The 24,670-nt window shown below is 37.6% G+C and overlaps 2 protein-coding genes across 2 annotated transcripts; one reads left to right on the top strand and one right to left on the bottom strand.

Moving 5' to 3' along the window:
* The first annotated feature begins 646 nt into the window (after positions 1–646).
* Positions 647–6,978, top strand: LOC131326375 (heat shock cognate 70 kDa protein 2-like). The gene is made up of 3 exons (XM_058359141.1): positions 647–1,027; positions 4,509–5,838; positions 6,308–6,978. The coding sequence occupies exons 1-3, from the start codon at positions 814–816 to the stop codon at positions 6,729–6,731; spliced, it is 1,968 nt and encodes a 655-aa protein (XP_058215124.1). The 5' UTR covers positions 647–813; the 3' UTR covers positions 6,732–6,978.
* Positions 6,979–11,103: 4,125 nt separating this feature from the next.
* On the bottom strand, positions 11,104–14,015 carry LOC131326376 (uncharacterized). The gene has a single exon (XM_058359142.1). It carries the CDS (start codon positions 12,801–12,803, stop codon positions 11,331–11,333), a length of 1,473 nt encoding a protein of 490 aa, XP_058215125.1. The 5' UTR covers positions 12,804–14,015; the 3' UTR covers positions 11,104–11,330.
* Between the last annotated feature and the right edge of the window lie 10,655 nt (positions 14,016–24,670).

Consider the following 24,670-nt stretch of genomic DNA (forward strand, 5'->3'; position numbering starts at 1 on the left):
AATGAAAGTCATGAATATTAAGAAAATTCAAATACTTCCTCCGTCCCTGTTATTTAATTTATTTTGGGAGTCTGTGCTACTTTTCAAATCGATTATATATTGCAATCTATAAAATTTTAAGTGATTTTGAAACTATCTCTTAAAAGAGCTCATTAAAATCTATCAAATAAGATTCATATTACATATAAATAATATTACAAATTAAAAATTCTAATTAAGTTTTTATCCAATTAAAATTGAAGGAAGAACAAAAGAATGAGCACGGTAAGAGTACTAAGGCTTCATTCCGCAACTCGATTTAAGTACTTATTTTTTAAGAAAGCAATTTCAAGCTAAAAAATAATGTGTTTATACAAATAATTTTCCTACCAATATAGATCTTGTTTGATAGGTCCCATTAAGATCTTTTATATGATGCAAAAAAATTAAAAAATTATTTTTTAATTTTTATTTACATTACTTTTAAATTTAAAAATATAAAATAAGCTGTTTATTTTTTAAAAAGATTTCTGAAACGGGACCTAAGGCCACGATGTCAAAAGAATCCACTATAGCAGTAACAGGCTGTAAAGTCAAAGAATCTAAGGCCGTTGATTCCTTTGAACGGATCGTAAGGCCACGATGAAGCCAATAGTGTTTCCGAACATTCTAGAACACACACACCCCAAACGCTGAGTACTCCTATTAATACGCCAGAAAAAATCCTTCGTCCTCCCTCCTAAAACCCTAGTCAAACTTCACGCCTCTCTCCCTCTCTCTCTCTCTCTCTCCTCATACAGTCGCCGACGCAACCGAGGAGAAGAAAGAGAAGCAATGGCCGGGAAGGGAGAGGGACCAGCGATCGGTATAGATCTCGGCACCACCTACTCCTGCGTCGGGGTCTGGCAGCACGACCGCGTCGAGATCATCGCCAACGACCAGGGCAACCGGACGACTCCGTCCTATGTCGCCTTCACCGACACTGAGCGATTGATTGGCGACGCCGCCAAGAATCAGGTCGCCATGAACCCCATTAACACCGTCTTCGGTATTACTCTATCTCTCTCCTCTCTCCTCTCTCCTCTCTCTCTGTGATTTAATAATGTGCTTCGATCTAAACATATGACGTTAAAGTGTATGCATGTATTTAGTTTTGTTTGAATTTTTTGGATCTGTTGGTGCCTCTTTGATACTACTGGATCTACTAGGTTGCGTTAGATTTGTTCTTTTGTACTGCTCATGTGCAAGTGAAAGCGATGTTGGCGACGTGTAGTAATCATGGCTTTACAATGATTTCAAGTGTGTTTTGTTTACTTTATGGTCGGTGGGCGTGTAGATCTATTTGGACTAGCCTTTTGACCTGTTTATTTTTTGTTTTTTAATTTTCAAATTTGTAAGTCTGTGGCTTAAAATACTTTTGGAAACATGTAGACCCTTGAGCAAAACCTCTGGTAGTTACAGACAAATTATTCAATGCCCCTGAAGCAAGGTTAAGCACGAATCTGGACCACAAATTGGTCACTTGTGCGTAGATCCCACACTGATTTGTGATCCAAATTCGTGCTCAGGGTATTGAATATCCTCTCGTAGTTGCACAATTCTCGTACCATGTTTAGATCTGAAGGGTCAAACACGCCCATGTCACCTAACCAAAACAGAAGACAGAGAAACCTGCCCGAGTCTTTTTCAGTTTGACCTAATTAGAGCATCCCCAACCCACACTCCTTCAAAATTTTGAATCAAGTTTGCGTTTTATTGATCTACGTGGTATTTTGAAGATCTGTTATTATTTTTACATTTACTAGCAATCTAACCAGCTCATCAAAGTTTTACTTATTTAATTTATTTACTATTTTTCCGAACTAAAGTATATAAGGGTAAAAGGAGTTGGGGGCATTTAAGGCATTTGAAGAGTGAGTTTCAAGTTGGGTAGAGTAGACTGAAGAGTGATTACTTAGAGCATCTCGATGGAAGGTAGCAACACAAAAATCAGACTACATTTAAAGAGCCACATAAGCAAAACACTTGAAAGAAAACTACACTATTTTGGTGTAGCTCTCTCTCTCTTTCTCCAACTTTGAAGAGAGAAATAGCCTATTCAAATTGCCACCTCACCAACTTTAATACTTATTATTGGTGAATTGTTGATTTCTTTGGCAAAGTGGGTCCTTTAAAGTTAAAAATTTGAAGAGTCCTTGGAGTTCATAACTCTCCAACTTGCCACATGGGTCACCAAAGTACATATTTGATGTAAAATTTTGCTTATCCCTTGGAGATGCTCTTAGGTAGAAAAAAAATGATTTGGCTCTTCTAATTAGTTAAAGATATAAGTTTGAACAGTGGGTTGGAGTTGCTCTTAGTTGAAGATGTGATATGAACCCTTTCATAGTGAATTATACAAAAAAATAAAATAAAATAAAAGTTTGATTCTAGTTGTAGAGGGATTATTTGATCTGGGGGTGTGCCTGTGGCATTGAATGGAGTATTTTCTAATGATGGCTGCCACAAATTTTCATGTTTTATGCCCTATCTATGCCCCCCATGATGGATAGAAAGCATCGTCAACTACAGCCAACAAAATAAACTTCGGACTATTATTTTGTTTTACTTATTTCCCCTTGGGTGAAAATAACTCCCCTAGTAATTTACAGACCTAGTGTTTTAAATGACGGAAGGCGCACCGAGGCGCAACGGTCCCCTGGGGCTTTAGCGCAAGGTGTGGCGCGCGCTTTATTGACGCAAGGCGCAAAAGTTTTTTTTTTTGCTTGGCAATGAGGCAAAATTTATTAGAACAAATTTTCAACACATATAAGCACGTCCATTTACTGTAAAAAAAAAACAGGTCCTTTTCAGGCTTGTACAAAAAAAAATTCACAATTAAGATATGTAATTTTACTGTATTTGGGGTAGCATGTCCATTTACATAATACATAATATATGTCTGGAAAAAAAAACAGGTCCTTTTCATTTAGTGTAATTTTATGCAAGAATCTTTAAATATTAAATGAAAGAGAGGCTGAGAGGGATCTTACATACTTCTACAAAAAAAAAAAATTCACAATTAAGCTATTATGAACGCGGGAGGGTCGATCAAAAAGGAGGAGGAGGAGCTGAAACGTATATACAGTTAGAGGAGAAGAAGAAGAATGAGGAGGAGGAAGAAGAAGAAGAAGTCGTTGAAGAAGAAGTCGTCGAAGAAGAAGAAAAGAAGAAGAAGAAGAGACGTGAGAGGAGGAGGAGGTCACCCGGAAGAGAAGAAGTTGTCGATCGAAAAGGAGAGGAGCTGCTGCTTGTAGTCGATCGAAGCTGCTGTCGCGCTGAATTTGCTGATCGATTAGGGCTGGGATGACTTAAAAGAAAAATTATTCAGTGCATCGCAACCTTTTATGTATGGGTGAGATCGATTTTTGGCTCATATGTACAGGTGAGATCGTTTTTTGGGCTCACGACGAAAAGCCTTCGCCTCAGTGCCATGCGCCTTGGCGTGCGCTTCAGCGCTTTATCTGCGCTTTTGGGTTCTGCGCCATAGCCCATCCCTTCGAAGCGCAGGCCTTGCGCTTTGCGCCATGGCGCAAAGCACGCGCCTTTTAAAACACTGTACAGACCAGTGTTTATTGATCAGTATTTTAAATCTGCTTAAACCTTTCTTTAGTTTAAGCATTTATGTGTTACTTCGGTAATTATTCTACTGCTTGATTTGTTCAACTGCTTTTGTTAGTTTAATTAACCTTTTGTTGAGCTGCTTTTAATAGTTGAGTTGCTTGGTTTGTATTCTCTCATGTTGATAAGGTTTGTTTAGTCATTGTTTATTAAGCATGGTACTACAGATTGGTTTCCATAATCTTAGGAATAGTAAACTGTTATCTATTTGGGCTTCGTAGGTAAACTTGAGAACAAAAATATCAAGACTCGTTAAGTGTTATTTAAAATACCTCAAAACACTCATCTTAGGCGCTGGAGAGACCTTGGTGCCTCAGGGAATCTCTCAATTCAGATTGCAATTATGGTAGACTAGTTGTCTGAGGTGGCACTCCTTTATTTGTTTTGTTATTTGATTAGTTCAGCCTCGTGTGGGGCTTACTTGTCCCTTGTATAACATTTATCCGTGCATTTTGTAATTGAATGGTTGTCTATGACTCTATACACAAAGGATTGTCTTTTTGCGTGGTGGTTGTTCGTCGATATGGTTCTTGTTCATTTTGTCAATAACAATTGCAGACAGTCTGTCAAATCTTGGACTGGAATTTTTACAGAAGGTTTTTTTCTCAAGCTCTGAAACATGAAACATCTATTTCTTTTCCCCCTTGCATAATTTTGCCTTGGATTTCTGAGTATGTCTACCTTCTTGCACTGGTTTTTCTTTTGATTTTGAGCCAGTGTTCATGTTTTCCTAATGCATGGCTGTAATGTCAACAGCATATACAGTTCATTTATCTGTTTTTCCCTAGTTATGATATATCCTTATTGCATCCTCGTTATCCTTTGACAAGTTTATTTTGACCTTAATGAAAGTGATAAATACTTTGCAGATGCTAAGAGGCTAATTGGTAGGAGATTCAGTGATGCGCCTGTTCAGGGTGACATGAAGTTGTGGCCTTTCAAGGTCATTCCCGGACCTGCTGACAAGCCCATGATTGTTGTCAGTTACAAAAATGAGGACAAGCAGTTTGCAGCTGAGGAAATCTCCTCCATGGTTCTCATTAAGATGCGCGAGATTGCTGAGGCTTTCCTTGGTTCAACTGTGAAGAATGCTGTGGTTACTGTCCCTGCTTACTTCAACGATTCTCAACGTCAGGCCACAAAAGATGCCGGTGTAATCGCTGGTCTAAATGTGATGCGTATCATCAATGAACCCACTGCTGCTGCCATTGCTTACGGTCTTGACAAGAAGGCTACCAGTGTGGGAGAGAAGAATGTCTTGATCTTTGACCTTGGTGGTGGCACTTTTGATGTCTCCCTCCTAACCATTGAAGAGGGTATCTTTGAAGTGAAGGCCACTGCTGGAGACACCCATCTCGGAGGTGAGGACTTTGACAACAGAATGGTTAACCATTTTGTTCAGGAGTTCAAGAGGAAGAACAAGAAGGACATCACTGGCAACCCCAGAGCTCTGAGGAGGCTAAGAACTTCCTGCGAGAGAGCGAAGAGGACTCTTTCATCCACTGCCCAGACCACCATTGAAATCGATTCTCTTTACGAGGGGATTGATTTCTATTCCACAATTACACGAGCAAGGTTCGAGGAGCTAAACATGGATCTCTTCAGGAAGTGTATGGAACCAGTCGAGAAGTGTTTGAGGGATGCTAAGATGGATAAGAGCACTATTCACGATGTGGTTCTCGTCGGTGGGTCTACTAGGATTCCCAAGGTGCAACAACTCTTGCAGGATTTCTTCAATGGTAAGGAGTTATGCAAGAGCATCAACCCTGATGAGGCTGTTGCCTATGGTGCTGCTGTCCAAGCCGCTATCTTGAGCGGTGAGGGTAATGAAAAGGTGCAGGACCTCTTGTTGTTGGATGTCACTCCTCTCTCTCTTGGTTTGGAAACTGCTGGTGGTGTTATGACCGTTTTGATTCCTAGGAACACCACAATTCCCACAAAGAAAGAGCAAGTCTTCTCGACCTACTCGGATAACCAGCCGGGTGTGCTAATTCAGGTCTATGAAGGTGAGAGGACGAGGACTAGGGACAACAACCTATTGGGTAAATTTGAACTATCTGGCATTCCCCCAGCTCCTAGGGGTGTCCCACAGATCACAGTGTGCTTCGACATTGATGCCAATGGCATCCTTAATGTCTCTGCTGAGGATAAGACAACTGGGCAGAAGAACAAGATTACCATCACCAATGACAAAGGAAGGTAATACCCCAGCCACAAAATTCTACAGTCTGGGATAATTAATTCTAAATTAAAGTGATGGACTCCTTAGTATGTAGTTGCCAACCAAACCCTCCTGTCTCTAACACACACACAAACACATGCTTTCGTCTCTCTATCTTTTCTCCGCTTATATCCTTGTTACTTCTTTTAGGTTCATCCATGATGCAACCGTAACTACCTCCACCTTAAATTGAAAATGCATTAGTAGTAGCCACACATTGGTGGACATTGATGCACTATTTTAATTTCTCACTTTGGTATTGGCTTTGTTCTATGCATATTTAAGCTTACGATATACTTATCATCATATGTCCATGCTACAAACATAAAAAGCTTAAACTCGAATACTTTTATCTCATTTATCTTTTTCATTGCAAAACCAAATAAACTTCAACCTTTCTCACACACACTCTTGACATTCTATAACTCTATATTGCTTAACATGAAGGCTCTCGAAGGACGAGATTGAGAAGATGGTTCAGGAAGCAGAGAAGTACAAGTCAGAGGATGAGGAGCACAAGAAGAAGGTGGAGGCAAAGAATGCCCTGGAGAACTACGCATACAACATGAGGAACACAATCAAGGACGAGAAGATAGGCGCGAAGCTTCCACCAGCGGATAAGAAGAAGATTGAAGATGCTGTCGAGCAGGCGGTGCACTGGTTGGACAGCAACCAGCTGGCTGAGGCAGACGAGTTTGAGGACAAGATGAAGGAACTCGAAAGCGTTTGCAACCCTATCATTGCGAAGATGTACCAGGAGGGTGGTGGTATGGGAGGTGACATGGGTGGTATGGATGATGATGGTCCTGCTCATGGTCATGGTGGTGGCAGTGGAAGTGGTGCCGGCCCTAAGATTGAGGAGGTGGATTAAGCCTATGGTAGGTTCTTTTCGTCCCTGCCCAGTTATCCGTCTTTTGGTTAGGGAAGATTTTATGATTTTTCCAACATTTCTGTTATTTTGTCTTTCGGATGTGTTAAGATTTTACTATTTTTTGCCAGCATTATTAGCTGTATTTGAGGCGCCGAACGGGTTCGTGCGTTTTCCTCTGGGTTTGAAACTCTCTCAATCCAATACAGCTTGACGTTGCCCGATTTTGCATTGGGCCGTTTTTTTGTCATCACATCTGAGTTGATTTAATACTTTGCTTGATTGTTCTGAGTTCATGGAAACATGAAGACTGATTCTACAGGGTTTTGGGTAACCAAGACACGCCAATCCCCAATTCCAAAGAGTCTTATTCTGAGAACTTGCAGGGTGAAGTTGAACAGCCTGAAACCGAATTTAGACAGGGTTCCGTACTTAATTGGGATGGCATTCCTTGTTTTGTTATGATTTTTAGTCAAATGCTGGAGATTTTGGAGATTGTATCTATCCCTAATCACAATTCATGCACCAGTGACACTTCCTTACCTCTATGGCTTAAGCTTAACAGCTTGTTGGAGTATCGTAATCACCGCTGTTTTCTTCACTGTCTTCCTTCTTTGCTGCGGGAATACGGCATTTCATTACCTTAAAAACCGGTTTTGGGAAAGAGCTTCGTCTCCCATAGCTGTGTGGGGGTCAGTGGGTTTAAAGGTTCCACCGTTTCAGCCTGTTCATTTGGCAGATCTTCAGTTATTGCTGCGGAATTATGGGCTCTTCGTGATGGGCTCAACCTAGCTCGGGAGAGTAATATTGAGAATTTTGATGTGGAGATAGATGCCCTGCATATACCTCTTTTTTCTATCAATAGATGTTTTTAGCCTTCTCCTATGGGGTCGGGGAAAGAGTACTGCTAAGCGGTATACGGGTGGGACAAACAATTATTTCCTAGTTTTATGCAATCATATGTTGACTGAAAAAAAATATTAAAAAAACGGAAGTGGAGTAATTGTTTTCCACTTTATTTAATTTTTGAATAAATGGAGGGTCCAATATAATAAATTGTGAATATTTGATGTAAAACATATATGGACGTCCCAATATAATAAATGTATGATTTTGAATATTTGACGTGTGTTTTACACTACGTATAAGATGATTCTAGTCAGGTTGGGATCACTTGGGTGCCCCACCCTTACACTTCCCGCCGTCCCTATTAATAGTATAGTTCTAAAACAATGCAGTGTACATACGATCAAGCAGTGTGATATATGATCAATCTGTTCAAGGGAAAATTGAGTGACAAATCAAACAAGTTCTTGTAAGTTAGTAATAAAGTTTTTAGTAAAAGAGCATGAAAAAATGTCGAAAATCTATTAACATCAAATCTCTGGAGAGTGAATATATATACATATATATATCATCATTAAAAAATGTTATCAAGCAAATCAAAAGGATTGTCGCGAAAAATACCATACACAGAGAGGATACTATTTCTTTAAATTGATGACAAAAATTTCAAAATTTTAATAATTCTTTTTATAATTGGATGATTTCCACTACTTATTTGAAAAATTCTGGTTTTGTTCTTATTTCAATTTTTCTTACCTTTGTTTGTTTTGCGTCATTTTTTTTTTTTTGACTTTTTGATTCGTCTCGAATTAGAAAAGTATATTTTTTTTACTTTTCCCAAATACTTTGAACAAAGACAACTTTTAAATAAAAAAAGTAAAAAAGACTTTCTTACTTAAAAGTGGTCATTGTTCAAAATATTTGGATAAAAGTAAAATCCGAAAGCCACCAAATATTCGCTTTCTTTTAAAATTTTAGTCCACTAAAAAGATCTTGCAATTGTTGAATAAACAAGTAAAGTGCCGTCGTTCATAAGCTTTCAAAATTATCCACCAACTTAAAAGATCTTAAGTAATAAGTTCCTTTTGAATTTCTGCTAGAAAAAAGTTCATAAAATTACTTACAGAAGTACTCTATTTTTAATCCGAAATTACAGTCTTTCGTAGTTATCAAAAACTTTAGGGCAGGGGAGTAGCCAATGCTATAAAGTCCACAATCTAATTATGAATCCAAGAGTGAGTGAGGAAGAGATAGACATGAACGCCCTTTTGGAATGGCACACAATCCCACAAATGTTTCTAAAATGAGTTGGAATGACTATAACTCATTTTCCCCATAGAAATGTGTTTCAAAAACATAATGAAATATTAACTGATAAACACATTTTTTGACCGACGTTTTTGACAAAAAGTAAAAACTGAATATCAATCCCGATTATCAGAATTGGGCCCGAAAAAGATCGATAAGGACGGTCCAAGGCCTCGTTCCGATAGATTCTTATTTTTTAAGTACTTATTTCTCATTTTACGAGACAGATCATTCTCTCACAATACATTATCTTTAACTAAAAAATAAGTGCTTGTTTGTTTCCCTTGGTGGAACGGAGCCTAAGAGCATCCCCATTGTAATAAGCAAATGGGTGTGGATAAACAAATTTAACAACAATGTTAAAAAAAACACTACACATTGTAATAAGCAAAGTTACGAGTCTTTTAGCAAATAACCAAATTCCATCAATTCTATAACCAAACTTAACAACTTTTACCAATAACCAAACTCAATAACTCAAAAACACTCCACATTAGAATCGTCCCATCGAGACGAATAATTTGGTGTGCTTGGGTGCGTGATTGAAACTCGTTTGCGATTGGACAAATGTGTATTGTGTGTGTGTGTGAGTGAGGGGGGGGGGGGGGGGTGGGTTGGGTTTGGTTTGGTTAGGGATGCAAAAATAAATTTGATTATAAATTAAATGAATAATCAAATGCTGACGTGACACATTTTAATTATTAATTTTAATCATTGTCAGTGCGGATGCTCTAACCCGTTCCAACTAACCTTCCTTTTTAAAAAGTTCTTTTTCTTCAATTTTCAAACTCAAATATAATAAAAATGATAAATAATTTTTTGATTTTTTTTGCACCGTATAAAAGATCTCAATGAAATCTATCAAACAAGATCCATATTGGTAGGAAAATTATTTTCATAAACATATGATTTTTAGGCTTGAAATTACCTTCCTTTTTCCAAAACTTTCTTTTTTTTGAAGTTGGAACACCCCCTAAGTCCCTTTAGGATGTGATTAAGTCTAATTTTCCTCGCCCCAAATCATGGTCCCCTGCTAGACCCACCTGCAGTTCCCTACCAGAAAAGGACTTAAAACACATTATTGACTCAGCCTCCACAACGAATCACCCAAAAATGCTTAGACCTATTCTCTCCACAGTTTTACTTCAATTATCACCCATTTCCAACAGTGACCCACTACCATTGGCTTCACTTATGTTAGACAATAATGGTCCCCATCAAAGATAGGCAAAATCCTTGGGCAAGAAACCAACTCCCCTGGTTCCATGAACAAGGTCATATCTAGGACCTCATTACTAACTTTAATCGATATCTTGTTGGCGGGTAACTAAGTTGACTTCCCCAAGAATCCACACCCATCACTTATTCCAAGCCTGTGTATATAATAAGAACACTTGACATTTTGGATAAGCAGAAAGGGGAGGTGAAATCTTCTGTATCGAAAAAAAAGTGTATGTACCTCTATTCCCGTGCACAATAGTCTTTTCCGGAAAGAGTTTTTTTTGCATTATCGCGCAGCTAAGATTACATGGAGAACGGAGGAACATGCATTTTGGATACAAATGACCTTAGGTGGCAGAAAGGAAGATATCATCTCTTTTTTCTTCTTCTTCTTCTTCTTCTTCTTAATAACTCATAAATTCAGGTAACTTACATGCATCTCATCACTTCTCATCGCTAAAAGACTAATCGATGCCGTCCACTAAAGGAGAAAGTCGGGATAAAACTCTGTGTATACTAGCCCCGCGAAATTAATAACACCCAATAAGTTTCGAACCAAAGACCTAAGAAGAAGCAAATCTCCAAATCTCAGGACTTGACCGTCGAAGGGACACCATCTAATTGGAAGGAAAAGGGATATGCATCAAACAAGAAAATTTGGGAGTAGTTTTTTGGATTTGATGCTCATCGACTGTCATTAGAAACATGGAATTGTTTTGTTTGCCATAAAAGATCTTCTTAGATGATATAATAAGAGCTTCAACGAGTTCAACAGATAAAATATGGCATATGTATGCCCAACCAAAAACATGATAAGGAAAAAAGCATAACAAAAACGAAAACTGATTAAGGTCAAATTATAAATCTTGCCCTGCTATGCCAAGAATGGCAAGAATAAGCAAAACCACGACGACGAGCATCACCCAGAATATATGACAACCACAACCATAAAGCAAAACGATGTCTGGACCGGACGAGAGTGCCCACAGATAAGTGAAACTAGACATGAACAAGGCATTCATACAGGAGAGTAAATATGAAAGTGACTACAACCAACAGAGAACAAAAAGCCATAACAACTTACGTAATAGTACAAATGGAAAATGGAGATGCATATTTTGTCCACAGATTACACCATTCCTTATATAAAGGTTAGTAAACAATGAAGCAACACCAATTTACCATCCTTGCGGTTTCAAAAGATGCCCATTTCATGGCAACACAAGATCATTTCTCCCAAGATGAGCGAAGGCAAACGCGAACCTCGTGTTCTTCGGGACCCACATGGAGTTTCGGCACCATAATCTCTAATGCGGATCCTGGTCCATCATAGTAAGCTTCTATATTAGCACCTTCGGGGATTCTGGTGGAAAGTGGGATCTCTCTAACAAAGTCACCTGGAGGGCAGTGCTCAGAAGAGGGATCTGTAAGCTTGAAAGTTCGGTCCCTCCGCTTTATGTATGGCACGCGAGAAGTGCTTGAACAAGATATTTTAATGATCCCATGAGTGAGGGTGTTACGCCACGAAACTTTTACCCTTTCAAGATCCACAAAAGGCAAACTGACCATGATCAAGTAACTCTCTTCGTCTTCATATATGGTTTTTGCAGCTGTAACAGGCCCATAAACATTCCTCATCACCCCAGTGAAGTCATTCAACCAGTTCGATTCATGGGGGTGAATTTCCATGTCCACAACACGTTCAGTGTTAGGATCAACAGCCAAGTAACATTCAGTGTTATCGCTCCCATTTGGGAAGAACTCCTTCCGCCTCTTGCTAACCGGTGACAAGTCCATTGAATCACCATTACTAACGTTAGAGGGCTGAGTTGACAAATTCAGGCTGGATCCATTCAGCTGTTTCTTAGGATTTGGAATCGGGTTACTCTTAATCGTAGGAGGCCTTTCAAGTTCAAATTCGGTGTTTGGAAGGTTTCTCCATGAACTGAACTCATAAGCTTCTAGCGGAATTGCAAAATTCAAATCCCTACCCGTCAGTTCCACCCACCTTTTCCTCTCATCCTCATCAAGACCCATGAGATCAGGGGCATTGACGACTTCAATCCCATGGACACACTGGGGATTCGAGAGCCCCCTATAATGCTTCCTTTGCATCCTATGAGAACGAACAAAACCCTTATCCACACTAAACGGAAACGGACGCTCTCCTTGCCTAGAATGGCCATTCATGTAACTCCTCAGCTGCATCTTACCCAATGCATTCTCAGGCCTGTCCTTAAAAACCCACATGTACAAATTCTCCATATCGTGCTGAACCATGAAAACATCAAGCTGGAGATCAGACTTACCAAACCCAGAAACCCCGTTACTATCTCTTATTATCTTTGCCTTAGATTTCTCATTTAAGACGGGCTTGAAGTAAGAACTAAAGAAAAACCAAGCGCCCCAGATGCAATCTAACCGTTTTGCGCCTTTCCGTCCGACCTTGGGAACACTGAGAAAACTCTCAGTCTCATACACTTGTGGACCCAACCCAACTTCAAGCATATCACAGGGGTCCGAGCTCCACGGCTGTGGAGGTGGGCTGGGCTCCGCAGAAAGGGGCAAATTGATGTCAGGGGGACACATAAGAGCACCGTGGTGATTCAACTCAATGTCGTGTGATGAAGAGCCGCTTGAATCCATGGACAGAAGGGTGGACAGGTGGTGATTCTCCATAAACAGAACTAAATCTACCATCTCAAATGGTCTCCCTCGGTCTCAGGAGACGATCCACAAATGGGTTTTGAATATTCATCCCAACAGAACAAGTGAACAAAATAACAGCCCCATAAACACCACCATACTATCACCAGACCACAACCTCCCCAACACCTACATCAAAAACCCTAGACCTATTCCTCACAATATTATTTCCCACAACAAACCTCCCTAAAAGCCATCAAATTTAAGGAGAATATCAAATGCCCAGTTTATTAGTCGGATTTGAGTATGGAATCTAGGAAATGAAACAAGATATAGAACCCTCAAATGATCAAATCAAAATTTGGAGGAGAAGAAAAAAAAGGCAACTTTATTGAGAGAGATTTCTGGAGGAATCAAGAAAAGAGGAAACAAAAAGAAAGAGCAGATCTCCTGAATCTCTGATCATTATTACTGAGGATGGTAGAGATATACAACAAACGCTAAATAAAGATTATATCTAACCCTAAGCCAACAAGCCCCCTAAACCCTCCAAACACAGGTGGGAAACACTGAATCAGACCCATCAAATCCATACGCTTTATTACAAAGAGATAGATATATAAATCAAGGGCCCAATAACCAATTAATTCCCACAAACAGATATGTATTTTCTTGATATATATATTTTTTCCCTGTGTATACAAAAGCTACCAATCGATGAATCCAAGGCCAAGGAAGAGGACCAAATCTGAGGAAGAGATCTTTGAAGAGTACCTTTTGGGATAAGATTCGACCACCAAGAATCCACATAGACTTGGGTTCTGAGAGGAATCGATGGTCTTGACGATCCTCATATTGTTCACCATTCAATCCACTCTCTCCTCTCTTTTGTTTGTCACTTTCTTGATTACCACACCGGAAGCTAAGACATTTACAGGGTAGAGAGAGTAGGGGGAGAGAGAGAGTAGAAACTAGAGAGAGAGAGAGTGAGAGGAGGAAGGGATTAAGGGGAGTGGGATTTTGCCCAGATTTTGGAGTTAATAAGTAAAGGAGGGTTTTGATGATTTGGGTGCTTTTTAGTGGTAAAGTCGTTTCCTAGGTCATCAGCCACTGGAAACGGTGATGGGGAGCTTCTCACTTCCGTACACCATCTTCCAGTACCCTTCCAAGCTTGATTTTTTTTTTTTTACTAGGTTCCACCATCTCAAAAAATTCTCTGAATCCTTCATTCGCCCCCATTTCTTGCTAACTTAGAGGATAAAGTACTACTACAAGAGAACTTTTTCGTTTCCGGTAGCTATTAATAATTAAGTTGTTTTTAATAAACTAAAAATGGCAGAAAATGTGTTGGATAATGGAAGAAAATGAGTTGAATATTTTAGTGGAAACAACTTAATTTTTAATGAAAAAATTTAGTTTAGTATGAACAATTAAAGCCAAAAAGTTGTAGTGAATGGAAACATGGCCTTTGTGATGGTAAAAGAAAAAATGTTTTTGTTAAGTAATTTTGAGACAAAATTATTTGTTCCTAAAGACAAAGGATGTTTTTCATATTTAGTGAATTTGTATTTAACTTTTTTGTTAACATTTTAAAATTTCATCCATCAAAAATATATAAAATATAAATCAAAGTCGAATAAAATTCTGATAAGATAACCCTTAAGGCAGTAAGGTTATGTTTACTTATCAATAAATTAGTGTAGAAACACAATTTTTGAGAATATTATAGTGAAGCGAAGTCAAGCAAAATGAAAAGCATTTTTCTTTTATGCGCTCATTTAATTTAATGTGAGCGGTTTCAAAACAAAATAAAAAATAATTGATTCATAAGGTAGTAGAAACAAAATTCTTGCAATATATTGTGGGTTTTTTCTTGCAAATTTTGAAAGAAAACTAATCCTAGTAGAAAAGTGGTTCCACGACCTTCATGCTAATTGAATACATCAAAGATACAATTTATTGCTCTTTATCGGAAAAAAAAATGAGAAACATTAAATCATTCTCATGCATTCCTCTTGTATGCTTGCAAATGAACGTGGCCTAAGGATGCGTTCAACAATCTCAAATTAAAGGTGAAGTATTGCAAGAGAATAACTTGTCTTGTAAAACAGGAAATAGGTACTTAAAAAATAATAATCTTAGTGGAATGAGGCATAAAGGTAGGGGTGGCAAATTGAACTCAGACCCATTAACAAACCCAGACCCATCAATTAGAAAATAGACCCAACCCAACCCATTTATTAGTTGGGTAAGAATGGGTTCAAACCCAACTAACCCATTATTAATTGGGTCATAATTGGGCATTAATTGGGTCAACTTAAATGACCCAATGGGCAATGAAAGTAACCCACCAAATTCCATCTTTTAATTGGTCCCAAATTCCATCTCTCTCTCTCTCCCCCTGCCCCTCTCTCCCTCCCCGCTCTCTCTGTCTCCCCCCTGCCCCCCCACCCCCCCTCCCCTCTCTCTCTCTCTTTCCCCCCGCCCCTCTCTCTCTCTCTCTCTCTCTCTCTCTCTCCCCCCTGCCCGCCCACCCCCCCCTCTCTCTCTCTTTCCCCCCCCCCCCCCCACGGGAGCATGGCCTTCTCCCTCTTTTATTCAATTGTTTTGTGCTACATCACACGGGTCCAAAAATATTTTGAATGGTCCGAATTAAAAATCAATTGTAACCGGTAACAATTATTTTGACCAGTCAAAATTGAAAACACATCTCATTCATTAATTGCGTGAATGGACCCATGAAATTGTGCTCCGCCGTGAATAAATTTCTCTCATGGTAGTCCCGCAAAGGGTTTGGATTAAAAAATTGACTTATTTTTTTGTTCTTATTCAATTTTTTTTTGCATTTTTTTTGTTTTGTGTCATATTTTTGTGACTTATTAATTTGTTTTGATGAGAGGAATCAGAAAAGTAAAAAAATTTGATCGAAACTTATAACTTTTTGAATAAAGACAAAAAAATCAATAAGACAAAAAAAATTACTTATTCTCGTCTTTTTGAAAAAATTTATGAGTTTCGATCATAATTTTTTTTTACTTCTCTAATTTTTCGATCATAATTTTTAGTTTATATATAATTGGGTTAATGGGCGGGTCGGGTTTGCTTTAAAATAAATGGTTCGGGTTGGGTATGGGTAATTAGACTCATAATTAACGGGTCTAAATGGGTCAATGACCCATTAAAGACCCAACCCACTAACAACTTACCCAATTTGACCCAAACCCGCCCGTTTGCCACCCCTACATAAAGGCAATGAAAGCCGGGTTTTTTTTAACATGTATCATCTTTACAGAATTTTATGGGGTTTTGGTCGTAATCTTTTAATTTTTAAATTTTGTTCATCAAGACGAATAATTAATTTAAAAAATATAACGCACTAGTGACTGAATTTTGAAAAAAAAAATTACAGAAAAGGCAGCGACAATAATACTGTATAATTGAGGATCAAAAAAATTAATACTGCATATATAATTTTGTCCTAAGAAACCCTAAAAGTTAATTTGATTGGGCTTAAAAAGACATGCAAAAGATTACGTTTCATTTTATCAAATGGACAGTTTAAGTTTACGATAATATTTTAGGACAAAATTATCATGTTTATTTTATCAAATGGACAATGTTAAGTTTAAAATTATATTTGCCGTTCGACAAAACATAAGAAGATTATTTTCTATCGATATTCAATAAAACTTTTCTTTCACAAAAGTGTTTCTATTGGAACGTCTATAATGAAAGATTCGAATTATTAATATTCTGAAACCCGCAAAATCGAGTTTGAAAAAAAAGTACCGAGAGATGAGGAGTATATTAGATGAGATTGCCTCAACATTTGTTTTTTCTCTTTGCTTTGCCACGTGGATGAGCTACTGACTGATAATATCCAGGACTTGCATTCTCTCCCATGTTTCAAAAAAACTGGTGGACCGTACATTTTTAGATCTCGTAAAATTCATGATGATTGGAAATCATTTGATATGTTTTCGAAACACATTTATTTTGAGAAAACAGCAAATTTCATGTGTGTTTTCCAATTTTCTGATTTATCTCCTCGAGATAGATCTACAAAACTTGAAAGGAAAACTACTTTCTTGATGAAGACAAAAAAAAAAGAGTATGCAATAATAGAGTCAGACCCAACCATCCCTTAAAAATCATAGCATTCCAGACCACAATGGATGGAAACTAGTAATTTCTTGATCAATCAAGATATGTATGTATAAATGCTCATTTGATCTCTACATATGAATAGCAGTAATATTTTACATGGTGTGTAGTGCAACCCCGTATAGTACATGTGTAAGGCGACACACAGCCGTCGATCTCATCAATCAACGGTTCACATTAAAAATCAATTATTACCGGTAATAAATGATTCTTACCAGTCATAATTAAAAATCATATCTCAATCATTCATTGTCAAGATCGATGGCCCGTGTGCGTTCTACAGGGTGCCTTGCAGGGCCTTGCACTACATGATTTCTTAATCCAAAAATACAAGTGTCTTTCGCAATTAAAAAGTGGATATATATGTAAAACGAAAATATATAGACATTAAAGTAGGAGTTTTTCTATGGTGTCAATTAATCTCCCTGAAATTAATGGATGTTCTTCAATCATGCCCATCAGCAACACATGTTCTTATTGGTTGGTTCTAAGTTTGCATTTTAACCCAAATAAAAAAGAGAACCAAAAGAAATAAGGGACACGTTCCCTTCAAACTTTGGACTAAATGATTGTAAAACATGAATGACAGCGACAACAAACGCAAAATTTAAATAAATACTTATTTGAGTTAGTAGAATACACCCTTAAATAAATTATAGACCCCGGCACTTTTTATTTGGAATAACCAGTTTGCGCTGGAAAACAATTGCATTTTTTTATTTTTTATTTTGGGTGAAGCCGGAGGTTTTTCATGACACGAAGAATGAAAATGCTGGGGACACGTCTCTCGGTTTCTCTCTAAACACTCCCCTCTCACAAACAGTGGACCGAGAATCGGGCATTTGACTTGGTCACGTGTAGTTTAACTATTCACATTAGGTGGAAATTATAAGTCTTCTGCAAACTTTTTTTTTTTTTGAAAATTTATTTGATTTTCTACGTCTGAGTCAAAAAGCCCTATTGATAAGAGGAAAAAACAACTTGTTGATAGACATAAAAGACTGACTTTTACCCCAAAAAAAAAAAAAAAAGACTAACAGACAAAAGCTCCTTTGAAATTGTGGTCGGAAGGAAAGTGTTGGCAAATTCTCCACGCCTCTATTGATTGGTGGGTGTGGCTATCACATTTTTTTTTCTTTTATAACCAGGTGTCCCGTTCAACAAACCGAGATCCTCTGTGTCGAAAAATGATGTGCCTCAGTATCGAGTGCATTTAGGTAAATAGATTGTGTGAGTTTTTTTTTTTTTTTTTTTGGCGTTTTACAATTTTTGTGTGATCCAACAGCTGAAAATGTACTCAGCACAGAGACGCACCATTTTTCTGCATAGAAGATCTAGGACCCTGGTTCAACTTTGGGACTATGAAGTTAACGACCGGAGTGACCCCAAAGTTTGGAATGTTTGGTTTTCGTTTGATTCAAACATGCTCATGGAGGCTATAAATCTTATTTTCCTCCCACCTAATAATCCAACCAAAATCAGAAAAAAATTCAATAAAATGGTGGGAAGAAATTAGGAATCAAAATCTTGTTGAATAATTCGCAGTTATGAGACTCAAAATAAAAGCATATTTCGAGGATTACATACATCGATGGATTAGGTCAGGTGAAGGGCACTCTCGTACGTAATCAGAAAATTAAATCCATAAAATTGGATTCTTAATTAAAATATGAGAGTAAGATCCTCTTGCGTGAAATGCAAACGAAGCTTCGTATTTGATTTTCTCCAAACCCCCAACCCGCATATGACGGAATATAGGATCCACTATATATACAGTCCTATTTAACAATCTGAGTTGATCATTTTCAGGTCTCGATGCATATAACTCACCAATACAACATCTATGAAGGCTTGATCAAATTATTTTTATACTTCAGAGTAACGGACGGTCAAGTTTAATCGTCAACTGCAACGAGATAAAATTCGTTCACTGAAAGGTATACGGATATCCCATCGACACAATTTCTTACGCGGATCGCGTACATATCGAATACCGACAATATCAACGTCAAATAAAATCGTGGTGGGTCCCATTTTGCATCACATGAAGCGTCTCGATCGTGTGAGATTGACGCCCGCGTGGAGGTTGAACATTGGCGACTCTTGGGGTGAGATTTTTTGTGGAGATTTTTTTGCATGAAAAGAAATGAAAATGACAAAAGGGACCACTCCAACACTAATAATAAACACACAAAACTATATAAGCCACTCTTCATTGAAACGTGGGATGGCCTTTATTGTTAGTGGGTTTTGACGTGAAGCTCATAGTTAGATACATGTATCATAAAGGCCTAGAATTGGCATATAAAGCAAAAAGGAGGTTTCCAGGTAATTAATTCATGTTTGGAAATTTTCCCTTCAATTATTGGTATATAATATCAAAGTAATTCATATCTTTTTCCAATACCACTAACCTAAAGGATATGGCAAAAAAGGAAAAAATAAAATAAAATACACCCAGTCAATATGAGTGCTCGTTTAACAGGTACTATAGCTTCATAGCTTGTGATTTATCCTCTTTCATCCGCGTGCAATAATGGAGTTAGAAAAAAATCTGCAATAATGCATGGTGGTCAGATATAAAAAGTGCAATAGAATTGTGCTTATGAAATGATTGATTTGTGTTTTCAACACGAGGTGTTCATAGACTTGTGGAAACAATTTTTTAGTCCCCTTGGCCAATATGGTTTGTACACTTTTTAAAACTTAGTGATACTTTTACCTAAATTTGTAGAGATAATTCTCTCATATATTATCCTCATTCAAAATTTGTCCATTACACAATAATAGCTTGCAAGGGCGGAACCAGGAATTAATTATGCCCTTGGCTAACCCAAATTTTTTTCAGTGGACAAAACAGTGTAGCAACATCATATGCTTGACCTCGCATATTGTGAATGTCCATATTGTAACGAGTGAGTACATCAGATATCTATTTCTTAATAGTTAATGTAGTGATGTATTTATGCACAATATAAAAATTAAAAAACACTCCCGTGAAAACTCTTGGACACCAACAAATTTCAAAAACCACTTCAGTTTTTTTTTTGGTACCGGTATAATTTAAACTTAAAAGAGTAAAATTGTAAGAACCAACATTTTTAAATTTAAGCACACCAACCAGTGTTCTGCATCAACTAAATCGATAAAAATCTAAGTACACTAGCCATTGCTCTGCATTTAGCAAAAGCAAAAGAAAATCGGTTAGTGTGAGGGGTTGGGCTAAAAGAAAAAATAGGTTGGACTAAAATTATTTGCGTTAAACTTTGACATATAAATTTTTTATTTTTATTTTTGGTTTTTCCAAAGGCACCTGGGCTATAGCCCACCATAGCCTCATACTGGTTCCGCCCTTGATAGCTTGTAATTTATCCTCTTTCATGTGCAATAATGCAGTTAAAAAAAATCTGCAATAATGCATGGGGGTCAAATATATATAAAAAGTGCAAGAGAATTATGCTTGCGAAATGAGTGATTGGTTTTCAATACGAGGTGTCAATAAAATTTTGGAAGCAATACTTTAGTTGATCCCTTTGTCCTATATCATTTGTACTGTTTAATATTTGTGATATTTTTTGGATCTGTCATGAGCCTAATGTTTCAGTAAAGTGGAAATACAAAATAAAGTAATTCAAATAATCTTAATAATTTAATTTTTGCACTAAATTAAAAATCCTAATTAATTCTTGAATTCATGCAAAAAGTTGAAGAAATTGTTCGAGAATTTATTTTAACTTTTATCCAAAAAAAATACTAGCATAATAAAAAATAACAAACAATATGCATGAGACAAAGAGAGTACTTGTTTTGTAAGCCCAATCCAAAAAGGGAAATGATATTGGCACTCCAAAAATTGATGCAGTCATTCCAAAAAATAAAGAAAAGTTTCTTTGGAGTTACACTGATTTTGGAGTGTATGCATCAATTTTTTGAGTGCCAATATCATTTTCCATCCAAAAAAGGTGTTTTGCATAGTAGGATATGGAATTGGGGGATGGTATTGTGCAGTGGTGTGTGCAGTATCGTGTTGCACACCTCCGAGCCGTCAGATCGTGCATCCGACAGCTCGGATCTCATCTTAGCAATGAACGGTTCTCAATCGTTGGTTGTCGAGATGAGATCTGAGCCGTCGGATGCACGATCCGACGGCTCAGCCGTGCACGGTGCTACCTCACTGCACACCACCAACTCAAAGTCCTAGGTTATGTCACATTGGAACAAATAAAATCACTAAGAATAACCAAATTGAACAATTGTAACTCTGGAAAGTCAAATAATAACAGTCACGTTAAATTTTTTACATCCTACTCAAAATTGTTTTGTTTTATAGTACTCTTCCCGTCTCATTTTATAGACAATAGACACAAAAGAGACAGAAATAATAATGTACAAACAAAATGAGACGAAAGGCCAGTAACAAGGGTCTCCGCCACGTTGCTTTAGCTAACTTCATAGTATATGTAGGCTGTCCATCACACATATATCAGGTAAAGCATGAGTCTAAGCTCTTGAGACAACCTCAAATGGGAGTGGAGTGTGGAAAACTTGCTAGGAAGATAAAAACCCTGTGTAACTCTTCAAGGTTAAAAGAATTCAATACCTTTCTTTAAGCTTGTTAATCTTTTTAGCTTATTTATACTATTTTGATGGCATAAAGTATAACTACATGTTATGGCTCACTAGTTTTTTTTTTTTGGCAACTTTAAAGGCACTGTTCAATTTGGTGTCTCAAAATTTTTGGGCACAGTCTCAAACAGATTTTCTCTATTTATCTCCATCCATTCATTACTCTCAAAAATCTTTCTCAAAATCCAAACTAAATAAGGCCGCTTTTACGTAGATTGATTTGCACACATAGTATACACGGTATGCACATAAAGATCACTTTGGTAGCAGATGTAGTAACCTTGTCCTTATCTTGGAAAGAGGATCATCTTTGGATAGAAATGGTTTAGATGCTCCCTCCACTAGTCCACTTACTAAAGTTGCAACAAAAATGATATGGACGCAGATACAAGTGCATAGACCTAGATATAAATGTTTCTGAAATCGTTTGACGAGTATGGGCTCCAGATCTACCATGTGGGACCCATTTGCATTGGACGATTTTGAAATATTTATGTCTGAATCTGTACAACTCATGTCAGTAACCGTAGCATTGCTTAACTAGCAAACGTTACTAACAATAACAGGTCATGATAGCTAGCCTAGTGGTAGATGGTTTAGGAGGTTACAATTTCAGGACGCACGAACGTTGCCCCTGGGTGCCGTGCAACCCTGTTGGTCCGATCGTAAACTACTAATGCTCGTTGAGACAATGAAAATCTAATGGTGATTAATCCCTCATGAGACCCTCCACGGGAACTCTCCAGGGGTCACTTCCAAGAAATTTCTCTTTAGACGGCCGCCCCTCCTCACTTTATACTCGGCAAAAAAATAGCAAAGGTAAAAGTGGACTCTTACTCGGATTCACACGTTCGTACCACTCCTTACCTATTCTTTCATTAGAAAAAGCACAAGCAATAGATAGAATAAGAAAAAAAAACAATCACAATAACCTAAGAGGGACAACATAGATAGAAACTAGGTTTCACAATTATATTTTACAAGCAATAGGGGATAAAACAATGAACACAGTTCAAATTTTCAAATAACCCACTTGTATAGTTTAGGAGAAGTGGACCTGTTTATATAGTAGTTCTAAAAAGTACAGAAAAAAAAAAAAAAGGCACAATTTTTAATTCCTTAAACTTGGAATTGGTCAGAGGTTGTTGTTCCTCAGGTATCACTTCCCAGTTTAATTAGTTACTAATTTTTAGTTTATTTATCCACTTTGAATCATTAATTTATCACAAGGAGATTTTTAAAAAGGGGGATGAATTTTTCTGCAGTTTGGGATGAAAGTGAACGCTCTGCGGTTAGGCAATTTCTGGCCCGATTATGGGTCCGATTCAATGATTGGAATCGTTTATCTTGTAGAGCTTGTTGAGAACTACAATCCAAACTAAAACGATACTGTTCGAATTTCGATAAGTAATCGATCAGAATAAATTTACCTTACATTTCTTTTACAAGTGGGTTTCATCTAGTGTGCTGCTGACTCCATTTTTTCCAAACTAAAATTATCCTGATTGGATTTCGATAAGTAGTCGATAAGGATAAATTTACCTTATAGTATTTCTTTTAAAGGTGAGTTTCATCTAGTGTGTTGCTCACTCCATTTTTCCATTTACATATGTAATCCGATCAAATTATTGATCAAACGCGATCAATGTGATTTTCTTCGTGATTGTAATTCTCGACGAGCTCTACGAGATTAATAATTTCGATCACCCAATTAGACCCATCATCAGGCCCGAAAATACCCTGACTGCATATTGTGCAGTTTCTTCCCAAAATGCTGAGAATTCATCTCCAAAAAGAAATTATCTGGAGTATTTTCGATCTGTGATAAGAGGATAATAAGAGGACAATTTGAGAGTGGGGGCCACAAGTTTTTTACAGCCAGCTGGCCCATGTACTTGATAAATGGACCGGTCCAATGACGGACATGTTTGAATAAAGGTCCGTAACATGAGACTAGTATTGAGACTCGACTCGACTCATGCATTATGCATGCTAAGAATATGGGAAAATGGCGGCCCATGACGTGTTTTGATAATTAATACCCGCCAAGAATATGTTGAGAACGTTTGTTAATGTTAAAAATGTCATTGACGGGTATTAATTATCAAAACACATCATTGACCGTCATTTTTCTTAAGAATATTCTCATCAAATTTTGAGCCAGATTTAACTTCAAAACTAATTTTCTACTTTAGCTAGTGACTTTTTTGATAGAACATTGCATCGGCCTCTTTTTTAGTGCTTTGTAGTATAATAATATAGTTTTTTTTTTTTTTGCTTATCAAAAAAAAAAATTAGTACGTATGATTTTATTTTTGCTAATAAATGACTAGACATAGATACGAAATACAAATAAATCTAGAGTATTTAATCCTTACAGAGTTTACATTTAATTGAAATAACAACAAAGACGGAATAACAGTAAAAGATAGAAAACCCAATGAATGGATCAGCGCACTCCTTGCTAGCAAGTCCGCACAGCCGATTCGCCTCCCGGTACTCATGCTTGAGGTTTGTCACCACGAATCCCTCCATTAGGAACCTGTTATCAAATTGCTCAAAGGATTATTGGTTTCGGTCCTGAATGGTATTGGTCACTGCAATAGCTTCAATACAAATAACAACATTGGAATAATGAAGATCATTTGCAAGTTTGAGGCCATCCCTTAAGGCCCACAATTCCACTGCCAAGGCCCAAGGTCGAGCACCTCCCAATTTTTCTTTGGAAGCCCAAGCCAAAGCATCAGTGTGGTTAAAAAAAAAATTGTTCCAGTGTATCGTTATGCGTTAAGGACCGAAAAAGGAACCTATTCCAGTTGTTCCAACTTCCAAATACACCAAGAAGCCAGAGGGAAGATTATCCCCCAAGGCAATCCCGACGGGTGGGTAAGCTTGGGCCGACAATTGGAGAGGAGCCACTTGGGAAGAGACTCAGAAAGGAAGTGAGGAGAAAGGGAAGGGGCCAGGTGGAACTTGAAGGAGAAGATTCCAAACAGAGCGGGCAAAGGGACAATCACGGAGTTACTTTCAACATGATTCGGACAATACCGATGCGAACAGTGACGAGGGCAAAACAAGCCACCGTAGCAAATGTAAAAATTTGGCAAGTGGTCCCTGCGTTTGAAGAGGCT

Source organism: Rhododendron vialii, chromosome 5a, assembly GCF_030253575.1.
Source record: "Rhododendron vialii isolate Sample 1 chromosome 5a, ASM3025357v1".
Taxonomy (NCBI): domain Eukaryota; kingdom Viridiplantae; phylum Streptophyta; class Magnoliopsida; order Ericales; family Ericaceae; genus Rhododendron; species Rhododendron vialii.